General features: G+C 43.5%; 1 protein-coding gene across 3 annotated transcripts in view; it reads right to left on the bottom strand.

Moving 5' to 3' along the window:
• Window positions 1-13,472, bottom strand: part of SHC4 (SHC adaptor protein 4) — a 98,892-nt gene that overhangs the window by 47,309 nt on the left and 38,111 nt on the right. For all 3 annotated transcript variants that reach the window (XM_056572260.1, XM_056572261.1, XM_056572263.1), the window contains exon 2: window positions 3,325-3,395. In XM_056572260.1, coding sequence (XP_056428235.1) covers window positions 3,325-3,395 — 71 coding nt within the window. The remainder of the gene's footprint in view (window positions 1-3,324; window positions 3,396-13,472) is intronic.

The following is a 13,472-nucleotide window of genomic DNA, read 5'->3' as shown; positions in this document are numbered from 1 at the left end:
AAATACTCATTCATAATTCGCACATCTCCCCAGGAAATAGGGAACGTGCGGAGGTCAAATGATGGAAGCATTATTGTTGAGACTTGTAATAGGCTCTTTAAACAAGCAGTGGTCTACAAGATCAACACATGTCATGGGGCCCTTATATATAAGCCAAATGTGTCAGTTCAATCCAATCAAATTCTAGCATTCATTCCTTCAATGCATAGCCTAAGTTCACATAATGATCTGCCATTGCATTAGGCAGAAACTTGTCCTAAATGTATGCTTAGGTATAACAAATATGACATAGTTGCATATGTCTATCATTGATTCCTATAAAAAAAAATATGCATATTTTTTTTTTCATACAGCTGAATTAAAAAGCATACTTAGATTTGTATTTTGAATATTGTATTTTTCAATGCAATTGATGTAATGGTTTACAACATATAAACGGCAATTATATGCCAATAGGCAGTTTTCCCAGAAACATTTTGAATAAAACTGAATATAGAGGAAGTGACTGGTTAGCTCTGGCAAATGCTCTGCCTTTTATGTACTATTTTTTATGCATAAAGTCAAATGGTGGACTGTCTGAAAACACATTTTAGAACAGTTGTTTCATCTAAAATTCCCTCTTTAAGAAGTTTGAAGTATCAGATACTTTAAGTGTCAAAAAGGGACATTTTCTGACATAATTATACAAATAAATTGACCACTTGTTTTGCATTATATCTACATGTATCTTTGAACGGAAACCAGTACTGCAAGTTACTGGTATATACAGGTATATACACATAAAAACAAGAAACTTCTGAAGGGATCTTGAGTTCACATGAAAACCTTGTGACAGAAGACTGACGACATGATGAGGGTGATCAGTGAACTGAAATGTGTTAGGGCAATCTGCCTGTTCTGCATTACATAAACATAAAGGCAGTCAACAAAACACTCTTGTTTTTCAGAGGATTCAGTGATATTCCAGAGGTCAGAATAAGCACCAACATTGGTAAGGCTAGGTTCAAATCTGCATTTGAGGCTCACTTTGGACTTCCATTGCAAATTCCTTTCACTGCAGAAAAATGGAGGCAGACGGTCTGTTGCACAATGGATACCATGGGTCTCATTGACTTTAGTAGGGTCTGTCTCTGGTGTCCATTTATTTTGGAGGATTTGACCTGACAAAAAATACAGCTTGCAGCGTTTTTTGTCCGTCAGATCCTGCTAAATAAACAGAATATGCAAGGGCCCCACCAAACAGAGCTCTAATACAGAAGCGAACATAGCTTAATTCTATTTGTTTTACTTCCAGAAAAATTGACAACAAAACATACCATCATTTTGATGGATACTTGCCCTGTATGTCCTTTGTATACCACTATTATTACCTATATATTTCGTTCGTCTTTGTAAATGGATTCTTTAGGGTTACAGAAAAGGGAGACCTGCTGGAAGGTCTCCAAAAGCAAGAGAGTTTCAAGCAGGACAAAAAGGGCGGCAGCGGTTATCTCTATTATCTTTATTTTCTGCTAAGGCTCAGCTTGTACATACGGAAGGGTTCGGTAAGTTGCCCCTTCCTGTGCTCGTAGTTGATGCCTCACAGCCCTTGGAGCTGGGTGAGATTGAAGGTACTTTTAATTAAATTTCCATAATTATTATTCATACCTGTGATTTAGTTATGGGTTCATATATCATTGGCTGGGTAATTCTTTTTGCATTTATCTTTCTTTGTTTTATGTTTGGTGATTTGTTTCATTTTTAATATATCAGTAAAAGTTTTGTTTTACTCTATGACTTTTCCCTGTGACTTGCCTTCAGTACAGTCTGCTGTCATGTGGTTTACTTTGAACTAGGTTCAAAGAAATATACAATCAGCTGTCATGAGACAGTAGTTTAAAGCAGTGATCTCCAACCTGTGGCTCAGGGCATACTGGAATAATACCGGGAGTATTTTTGGTATGTCCCAAGGAAACTGCAGGAAGGGGCAACACATGTGGGATTCCACGTGGTTATGATTGATACAGGGAGGCATTGATTCAACCACACAATGCTTATTTATATGGATCATCTGTTATGTTAAAAGGGTTTACTGTGACTAAAAAACTGCCAACAGATAGGGATCGGGTTAAAATATTTTCTGCCTCTCCAGAACCAGCATTACTCCTTTGTCCCATATATTTTGTATGTAATTGCAGCCAGGTATAGGGCTCAGCTATCTCTTCTTGCATGTACAGCACATTTCTAAGGCTAGTCTGAGCGATTTTCTGGCTTCATGAAAAACCTGTCCGGGAAGGTTATACCCACCCCTCTGCTTTCTCCTATTACAGAGCTGCCTCTGCCTCCTGCACCTGACTCCTGATGCCAGTAATTGACTGCCGTGTCTTCAGCACAGTGTATGGTGATGGAATGGTAGTGAAATTTCTTCTACCATCCTCTGTCACTCCGTAAACTGTTCATGAAACAGGAAATCTCCTTTAAGCTAGCCATGTCCATGGTTCCATCTTATCATTGAATGGCCCTGAATTTTAACATTACCACCCATATGGGATTAGCTTATTATGCCTTTTGTGATAACCGGTATCTATTAATTCACAACATTTTTTGTTCTTTCTAGGATCTTTAGACTTGCAAGAGCTAAAAAGCTCTTAAATGAGAACGCCAACCAATTGAAATTACCTTTATATAGTTCACATGCTAAAGTTAAATAACTTTGCAATGTACAAGTGCAATGTACAAGTGTAATCTTTGCTGAGCACATACCCTGTGTCTCTCAGCTTTTCCTCCAGGCAATAAGACCAGTAGTTTTTAGCGCACATAATGACTGCCAGGCACCAGTTTGCTGGGTTTGGCCGCCATTTTGGGCCCAACACGTCACTTTCAAGGTGACATTTCCTTCTCCTTAGGTAACCCGAGTGCACTTCAGTGTTCAGTGTGTTATTGTCCCTGATTGGCTGAGACGCACTCATCTCCCTCATATAAATTCACTACTCCTCTAACCATGTGAACTACTTAGCTCTATCAAGGTAGCCTTCTCCAAGCAGCTCCCACAGGAAACAAGTGTACAGGCTGATGGTTTGTGTAGTTTTTTTGCAAATGGATTTTTCTAAGGTTTTTCCCGGGGGTGGGGGATGCGTTGTGAAGTCAAACAGTACATATCTTATTAAAGTTTTTTATTTTTACCACTTGGGCTTGATACCTCCTTTAAAATACCACTACTTTACAGTACAAAAAGGGAAATAATAGCAACATGAAAGAAAAAGACATGATTATCTTTGCTTGATAAAGAGAACTATGTTATCATAATGATAATGAAAAAATGGAACTATGGGAAATCAACTCTACCTTGTAACTTGTGTTCTTGTGCCAAAATCAAGAGACCTCATGGACTGCAAAACTTCAATACAACCCATGTACTGCAAAACACAAAGACAGGTTAATCGAATATAGGATCATTCACATTATTCTAATGGTACAAACAGGGTTAATACAGGTTTTGCTGTAAATCTCTTTATTAGTTTATTTTTTTCTTACCATCACAAACGAAAAGAAAGAGATGCAAAATGTACAGTGTCACTGTGATACAATAGTAATATAGTATTTCTTAATTAGTTGTGTTATCTTTTAAGTAATATACATATATTTTTAAACAAATACAAAGGAATGGGATGGAGTAATAAATGGATAAAAATATGACTTTATTAATAATTCATTACATATTAAAAACAAAAAAAGACATCATAAAAAGGGAGAAAACAACTTGTGGTGGAAAAGAGGGCGTCACTCCAGGACGAAGGACAACCCGAAACGTACGTTGGGGTGGCGTCTCTCCAGCGGTCCCTCTTGTATTTGCACCTTGATTCTATTTATTGGTATATATACTGTCTCTAGGCACTTTATAGTTGTTGAGGTATATCCTCTATGGGATTGTGCAATAGAATGAGCAGTAGTACAACTTATGAAATGTATTTAATACTATAGTTTACATTGTGGACTTTCTGGAGTGACGCCCTCTTTTCCACCACAAGTTGTTTTCTCCCTTTTTATGATGTCTTTTTTTGTTTTTAATATGTAATGAATTATTAATAAAGTCATATTTTTATCCATTTATTACTCCATCCCATTCCTTTGTATTTGTTCTTAGTATAAGGAGTGTATAGTAGGGCCATATGTAACAACACTATATATAGGTATCATAGATCCCTAATTATAATAATATATAGTATATTGTGCCATAATTTTGGTTATATATATATTTAAACATAGATAATACATAATTGTGTGCCTTGAATAATTGGGCAACACATTTGATGCCATATAATCAAGACAATGTTTAACTTTAGCCTTTTGGTTAAGGAAAATGCCTCTATTCCCACTTAGCATTAAATACCAGTCTTTAAATTGAGATGTATTACAAATGCCTGATCAATCTATTAGCTGACACAAGCCAGATTTCTTTCTATGATAATTTAACAGTGTAATAACATTGTACACATGTAACATCTTGTTAGCTTGGTGTTTATATGATTCCCGTTCACAGCCCATTAAGTGGCAGTGACTGTGTAATCCTTCTAAACTGGCTGCACTTGCCTGACCTACAGGCATAAACCACACCATGTCCTCATCATATACTTCTCATTTCATTTCAGTATTGGGTCCACCAGTTTGCAGTCATGTGATGAGTAGTGCACTAACTAACATTTCTAAGAACTTACTTCATACAAGATAATAAGCTAAATTATGATACTGGTCATGAGTCAATTTTATTTTTGTATCTCCTGAGGAAAAAAATATATTTTGTGTGGGGTTATTAATTACAAAAAATAAAAAATTGTGTTATACATTTTATTAACCTGGCTATTTCTGGCACTTCCATAGACAATGAATATAGCAGTGGTCAGGTCTGCAAAATGTACTGTTCAGGGGACCCATTCTCAAGTTTGCGGAGTTGTTCAAGCAGACAGACCTCCTTAGGTCAGACAAATCCCCTCTATGCTATATATGGGGAATATTTGTTTCTGGGGGTAAAACCTCTCTCTGCTATGTTGCTCTGAACATACAGCCAAGAGCAGTTCAGTGTGTGATCGGCTATGATTGGCTGAGGCTGCACACATCTCCCTCAGTTCTCGGCAGTGAACTCTACAGTATGCTCAGCTCTGCCCAGCAGCTTGCAAATCTAGCTGAAATATTCAGCACTATATTCAGCACTATGCACTGATGGCATCATGACTTTACAGTCTGGCTCAGCTTAAAGTGAAAGGGAGCTGAAATATTCAGCTCTGTACACTATATACACTGTGCTGAGGTCCCACCTTCATTTCCTGACTTTTGCCTGGCCAGGCTGCTACAGGATACAATCTGCAAGCAGGACTTCAGGCTGGACCAGATGAAGGACCCCTGGTGGCTGAACTTTTAGGGGGTTAATTAAATTTTATACATAAATAAATCACATAAAGTTACAAAATTACAAGAACTATAATAGAAAATGAATTCAAATATTAAATATTCATTTTTATTACTAATAACAAGTACCATTTAAACATTGTGTACCAGTACTGATGTATTTTTTTTACCCTTCTGGGGTACTGGCCGAGCCTGTTTTATACTTGTATAAAAGCCACTTTGAAGGCCTATTAACATGATCATTCTTTTAGCTGAATTTCGCACAGTCTGCATCGCCATCAATGGTGATGGCACATATCCACGCAGTAATAGCACAGATGGCTTTTGATGGCACCTGCTGCAGACAAAACCTCCACCCAAAATATCTTAGAGTGAAGATTCCATGGTGTGAATAAGCTCCATTCATTAACCTGATGCAAAAGAAACCTTCATTTTTTCTAAAGACATTCCTGTCTGTAGCAGCCCACAATTTTCATATACAACACCACTGCAAATAAAGGAAACAGTGGCTGGCTTTCAAAGGCAGGAACATAATGGGTGTCATGGCACCAAATTTCCTCCTGCTTAGTGCCTTGAAATGGTCTGTGCAAAGATAGGGGAGTGTAATGAAGGTGTCACCTGTGTATAGAATGAGGATACTGTGCAAGTGGAGCAGAGCTAGTTTGCTGTGTGTGTGCCCTCATGTAACTACTACTCCCAACACTTTGTAACAGTTTGGTCACAATATCCTAGATTGCAGGAAGTATGAAACAACTTTTCTAGCTTTTCTAAGTCCAATGATACATCTCCTTACAAACTCTGTGCATTATAGAGGCATGTTTAGCAGTCAACAATCTCTCACCAAGAGGTACAATACCCCCAAAGTAGCCTCTGAGACCCTATTTATATATGAATATAGGAAACTGGAGGAAGCACTTTTATGCACTCCCATGGCAGGAACCAGTGTCTACTCAGACCACACCAATATCAATTTACCTACCTGCCCAAGACATAAGTGCATGCCGAGATTTGCAGCAATTCATCATTGCTATCTGGGTACATTCATTTTTACATCAATGAGTGTGTGCATATACTGCCTGTGTGTGTGTGTTTGTTATTTACATCAATTATTTAGGTAAATGAGAAAAATATAATTTGCATAATAATTTGGAACAGGGTGTGTGTATGTATATATGTATATACACACCCTGTTCCAAATTATTATGCAAATGATATTTTTCTAATTTACCTAAATAATTGATGTAAATAACAGTCAGCATCATTCTCATATAATTGAAGATTTTCCTAATATTTTGACGGAAAATTTAGATTTTATAAAGACAGGAGGCGAGTATCAGATGCATATTCCTTCTTTATTTTGCCCAATAGCAGAAAGAAATGCAAGTGTTAACAATATAAAAAGAAAAAATGCTGGTAACTAGGTAGCTAGCAACCATAGTGACTCCCCTTTCTCTCCTCCACCAATGACCATACACAGGGAGTCCTATATAAACTGGCTGCAGCTCCTCCTCCTCCTCTTTCTTTATCTCAGGCAGCCTCTTTACTGGAACAGATCATCACTTCTCGGGCACTGGGAGATTTCCCCAACCAGGAACCGAGCTAACCGCGTGGATCTCCAAACTATCCACCGGAACTTCCATCAACATCAACGTGGTGAGTCCGTCGGGACATCGCAGGTTCGATGGATAGCAATGTTACTAACGAGTAACTCCAACTGTAAAACCGACGTGTAAGATAAAATCTTCAATAGCCTGAAAAAGAGAGAAGAATACCATAGAATAGGGTAGGGTACAATGGGAGGGATGATACTCGCCTCCTGTCTTTATAAAATCTAAATTTTCCGTCAAAATATTAGGAAAATCTTCAATTTTATCACAGACAGGAGGCTCGTATCAGATGCATGTTCAAAGCAATAATAATACAAAGCAATACAATCACAATACTGACATAGACACATGCTGAGTAGGTCTAAAGTAGAAGGTCTTAAAGACATCTTCAGACGACCAATCGGCCGCCTTCAGAATGTCAGCAAGCGAGCCTCCAGACTGAAAAGTCTTGGTCGCCATAGCACTCCTAGTGGAGTGGGCGAGAAAGACGGACACATCGATCCCCGCCAGCGTCATCGTCTGTTTCACCCACCGTGCTAGCGTAGGGGATGAAACAGGTAAGTGCGGAGAACAAAACGAAATCAACAGTTGCGCATCGCGCCCCGTACGAAACGGTACGGTCCGATTCTCGTAGGATCGGAGACAACGTACCACACACAATCTTGGATGAGACGGAAAACACGGGTAAAAAACCGAACGCAGATCGGTCTTCGTCCGACGGCAGACCGAAAACCTAACTCCATCCGGGACAAATTGTCTCCTGGACACGTCCAAGGCGCGCACATCGGATATACGTTTTATCGAAATTAAACACAGCAACATGGTCAACTTGAAGGAGAGGTGTTTCAATGATAGCTGATCATTGTCGTCCCACTCCTCAAACATCCGTAAAACGAGAGAAACGTCCCAAGTCGACTGATAACGAGGGGAAGGCGGTCTCCTAAACCGAATCCCCCTCATGAGGCGACAGATCACGGGATGTTGACCGATCAGCAAACCATCCACCAGGGAATGGTGCGCAGAAATGGCCGACCTGTACACATTGATAGTGCGATAGGCCTTACCCGTTTCGAAAGAATCCGATAAAAAATTTATGACCTCAGCTAGAGGGCGCGAACGGGATCCAAATCCCGTCGTGTGCACCAACGTAGCCAAAGTCCCCAGGCAGATCGATAAGCCGATCTGGTACCCGGCGCCCATGCTTCGTTAATGAGGTTGCTAGCCGTCTGCGAAATACGTCCCCCAAGTGACGATGACCCGAAATCAGCCACGCCAACAGTGGCAACTGATCGAGAAGAATCAAGGGGTGTGATTCTCCTTTCGGGCCCTTCAACAATGAAGGGAGGTTCGGACATAGTCTCGGTACGTCCATGGCCAAACCCAGAATCTGCGGAAACCACGATTGGGTCGGCCACCAAGGGGTGATCAATACCAAAGTCGCTTCCTGATTCTCCGTCTGCCACAGTACTCTTGGGATCATTGCGAAAGGCGGAAAGGCATAAAGTATCCCTTGAGGCCAATGCTGAAGAAACGCGTCCGTAGCTGCGGCCTCTGGGTCCGGACGCCAACTGAAAAATATCTCCAATTGGCGATTGAGGCGAGAGGCAAACAAATCCACGGCCAACGGCCCCCACAAAGACTGTATCGACTGGAACACCGCCGGATCCAGCATCCAGTCGCTGGAATCCCTGAGGTATCTGGAATTCCAATCCGCAATGGAGTTGGAAATCCCGGGTAGGTATTCCGCCTTCAACACAATGTTCCGTTGAAGACAGAAATCCCAGAACTCCGTCGCCAAATCCGCGAGGATTTTCGACTTCGTCCCGCCCAGTCGATTGATATACTGCACCGCCGCTACGTTGTCCATACGCAGCAGGATGCAACAATCGGATCTGTGGGATGCAAAACTCCGGAGCGCGAACGATCCCGCTAGGAGTTCCAGGCAATTGATATGCAACTGCGCCTCCGACCCTGACCATTTGCCTCCCGTGGAGGAAGTCCCGCAACGAGCGCCCCAGCCGGAAAGACTGGCGTCCGATTCCATCACAAGGTCTGGTTTGGAATTGAAGATGGTCTTCCCATTCCAATCCTGGACGTGTTGGAGCCACCAGAGGAGTTCCTCCTTGGCTTCCAGAGATATCGGAACCTCGTCCGAGTACGATAGGCCCTCCTGCAAATGTCTGATTTTTAGACGTTGCAGGGCCCGGTAGTGTAAAGGCGCCGGAAATATCGCCTGGACTGATGCTGACAGCAGTCCGACAATCCGTGCGATAGCCTTCAAGGATACCCTCGTCCTGCGGAGGATACTCCGAATCTCCTTGCGTATCGTGGTCAACTTCTTGACCGGAAGACTTAGAGTGGCGGACTGAGTATCCACCAGAAAGCCCAAAAACTCCAAGTTCCTCGCCGGTGACAACACCGACTTCTTCCTGTTGACCAAAAAACCCAAATCCATGAGGAGCGAAATCGTCCACTGGACATGCCGCCTGGCCAGCACGCATGTAGGAGCCATGATCAAAATGTCGTCGAGGTAGACGATTAACCGAACACCTCGACTCCGGAGGACCGCCATGGCCGGTCTCAGCAATTTGGTGAAACACCACGGAGCCGAGGAGAGGCCAAACGGGAGGCATGTGAACTCCCATTTGCGATCTTCCCAACAAAACTGCAGGTATCGAGTGCATGAGGGATGGATTGGTACCGTAAGGTACGCATCCTTCAGATCTACCTTTGCCAGCCAGTCGCCCGGCTGCAGCAGGTCTCTGAGCAGATGTATACCTTCCATTTTGAAATGGCGGTAGACAACGCAGTCGTTGAGATAGCGCAGGTTTATCACGGGTCGGTGTCCGCCGTCTTTCTTTTTGACCAGGAAGACGTTGCTGACAAAACCCGGAGTGTTCCAAGGCACTTCCCTGATGGCACGCTTTTGGTTTAGCTCCAACAGTTCCGCGTGGACCAGATCCCTGTCCGCGTCTGTAAATTGAATGGCCCTTGGCCAATGGGTCTGTACAGGATTGCATGTGAATTCTATGCAGTAACCCGACACAACCTGTAGCACCCACGGGTCTGAAGTGATCCGGGACCAAGCGTGGAAAAAATACATCAGACGGCCCCCTACCGGTACATCCGGTAGTGGGGTAGAAAGTCTCACCTGTGCCTCTGGTTCTGGGGAAACCACGTGTGGAACCTCGGGTCCTCCATGGACGACCTCTGGTCGGGAAGAACGGGGTAGCCGGTTGCATAGGTGGGGCGGGTGTATAGTGTTGTCTGTCTAGTGTGAAGTGGACAGATCCTCTATGGTAGGGTCGGTAATACGAACCGCGGCTGGAAGGGCGACCCCTACCCCTTCCAGCCTTGTTGAAAACCTTCCCCTGAGAAGACTTTTTCAGAGAGGACTGGGCCTTGTCGAGGCTGGAGAACAGCCCGACAAATTTATTAATGTTTTTTATGAAGGATTCGCCAAAGAGCAGTCCTTCTGCACTCGGGCCCGGCTCGTCAGAGGCCAGATGGGTCAGTTGAGGGTCCAAGCGCATTAAGATAGACCTGCGGCGTTCCGCCGACATGGCCGTGTTGGCGTTGCCGAGCAGGCAGATTGCCCGCAACGCCCACCCCCTTAGGATCTCTGCATTTACAGGGGCGTCAGAAGCCACCGCCTGTTCGGACATGTCCAAGATCTTTGTCAATGGACCCAGAATGTCCAGGAGTTTGTCCTGCACCCCTTTGAAGGACTTATCAATCCCCTTCTTGGGGTTCTTCCCGGATTTGAGGAGATATCTGACCAGGATGGGGTCCAGATCGGGGGTCTTCGCAACACTATTGCCAATAGATGGCCTTGGGCATTCCGCCCTCAATTTGCTGCGGTTTGCGCGATCCAACGATCTGCGTAACCAGGTCTCAATGTACTTAGACACTTGGGGGGAAGGTGTCCACTCCCCGGATCTAGGATGAGTAATATCATCCGGGCTAAAAAAGGGAACACCCAATGAGTCCACCGGGGTTCCGGAGGGTTCTGCCTGGGGAGCAGGGGCAGAGGAAGGGCCCGCCTCCTCCTCCAGGCTCTCGTCGTCCTCACTCCAATCCGTGCCCTGATGATCTGACGTCATGTCAGAATCGTCTTCCGACAACTCTACGAAAGAGTTAGGTTTAACTCGTTTGGAGACATGAGAAGCCCGACTATTGATGTAATCCCCGTGGGCTGGGGGTCTGATAACCGCAACATGTTTTTCCTCAGGCGGTACTGAGGTCTTAGAATGTGAATCACCGTCTCCTTCAGTTGACAAGGCAACGGGACGGGTAAGTATGTCCAAACAATGTCGTCTCTTCCGGCTGGACTTACCGGGTCTTAAAAGTCTGGGCGCCTGGGCCGAAGCATGGGGCACAGAGGGCGGGACAGAAATCACCGTCGTCTCCTCCTGGCGAGGCGTAGCCAGCGCCAGGGAGACAGAGCGGGATATATTAGCGTTGACTGCTGACATAGCAGACGCAATGGCTGAGTGCATTGATTTGGTGAGTTGCTGTAGCAAGTCAGAGGAGGGGACCTCTGCCTCTAAAATGGGGGTTGGTGCACCATCCAGAGGGGTAGGCACATTATGCACAGACATAGTGAGTTGTAGTATATGGAGAATACGGGGCTGTGAAGACAAAAAGGGGGGTAACAGGGACTGTTAATTGGTGTAATTGAAGTATAGTAGTGTATTATACTTTATATATATATAAATAAAAAGTAGTTATAACCTTATATATATATATCTATATATATATATATATATCTAAGAACCATATACATATATGTATATATACAGATATATACCTACAGACTTGGATGTATAATATGTGTGTACAATCCTGTCTATTTCGCGCAGACAGGTGTTGTACGATAAGCTCCGCCCCCGGCAGTGGTGCGGAGGCAAAGGGATTTGAGAGGACTAGGGCCAGTAGTAAGGGCGCCTATGTCCGCGCCCTCAGCGAGACGTGCGCTTCCGAGAAGCGCACGACCCGGAGAATCGCGAGACCGCCGTGCTACTGCAGCCGAACGGGCACTCAAAACCCGTTCTGCGCTGCAGTCAGAGCGGGAGTCGTCTCCACTCCTTCCACTCCCCTGTCTCCGCGAGAGCCGCGCGTCAGCGACACGCCCCAATTAGAGCGAGCGAGACGCGCGCTCTGACTCTCGCGAGAACAGCGGCGAAGAAGAAGCGCCGACGTGGGGGAAAAATGGCGCAGGCCCAACGGGAGGTAACGGCAAGCTGAAAGCCGTACCAGAAGGGAGACAGGTAACCGAAATATGGAAATGAGGGAACAGGTATTAAAAGGGAACGCAGAGGGGGCCCGGTGTCTACAGTACCGACACCAGGCAGGACAGAATAGTATAGATATACGGAAATATGAAAGTTAGTGGTGAAAAAAAAATCCTAATGGAAATTCAATATCTGTAGAGGTCAAGATATATGGGAGACCGCAAGAAGCGGTCCTATATAGTTAGAAATACAGAATGAATCACAATTAGAGTACTTATCTGGTATGCACACTGCTACTGAGCAGAAAGAAAGAGGAGGAGGAGGAGCTGCAGCCAGTTTATATAGGACTCCCTGTGTATGGTCATTGGTGGAGGAGAGAAAGGGGAGTCACTATGGTTGCTAGGTACCTAGTTACCAGCATTTTTTCTTTTTATATTGTTAACACTTGCATTTCTTTCTGCTATTGGGCAAAATAAAGAAGGAATATGCATCTGATACGAGCCTCCTGTCTGTGATAAAATCAATTATTGAGTACAATTCAAATTGTATTGAACAAACCTCCTAATGATAACAGTATTTTTTTTAAACATAAAAAACTTACAATGCACTGTTCCAAAATATTACGCACAGTAAGTTTCAAAACACTTTATAGGTTGTAAAGAACTGAAAATTGTAATTTTTTGTGTTTGCAGCCTATTTACTGAAATCAAAAGCTATTTCAATCAAACTTTTTAAACATTTTAACAGTCACGTTACATTTTAACATACGACACCTTATTGATAGCCGCTTCACAAGTCTTGCATCCATTGAACTTGTGAGTTTTTGGACTGTGAGTTTTTTTCAGAATAGCCTCCCAGAGCTGTTGTTTGGATGTACACTGCCTCCCACCCTCATAGATCTTTTGCTTGAGGATGCTCCAGAGGTTCTCAATAGGATTGAGGTCAGGGGAGGATGGAGGCCACACCATGATTTTCTCTCCTTTTATCACCATAGCAGCCATTGATGCAGAGGTATTCTTTGCAGCATGACATGGTGCATTGTCATGTATGAAGATGATTTTATTATGGAAAGCACAGTTCTTCCTTCTGTACCAGGGAAGAAAGTGGTCAGTCAGAAGCTCCACATACTTTGCAGAGGTCATCTTTACACCTTCAGGGACCCTAAAGGGGCCAACCAGCTCTCTTCCCATGATTCCGGCCCAAAACATGACTCCACCACTGCTTTGCTGATGTTTCAGCCTTGTTGAAA

This window comes from Hyla sarda, chromosome 4 (assembly GCF_029499605.1).
Source record: "Hyla sarda isolate aHylSar1 chromosome 4, aHylSar1.hap1, whole genome shotgun sequence".
NCBI classification, from domain to species: Eukaryota; Metazoa; Chordata; class Amphibia; order Anura; family Hylidae; genus Hyla; species Hyla sarda.
The sequence above is the reverse complement of the archived record's forward strand: the minus strand, read 5'-3'. Positions and strand labels throughout refer to the sequence as shown.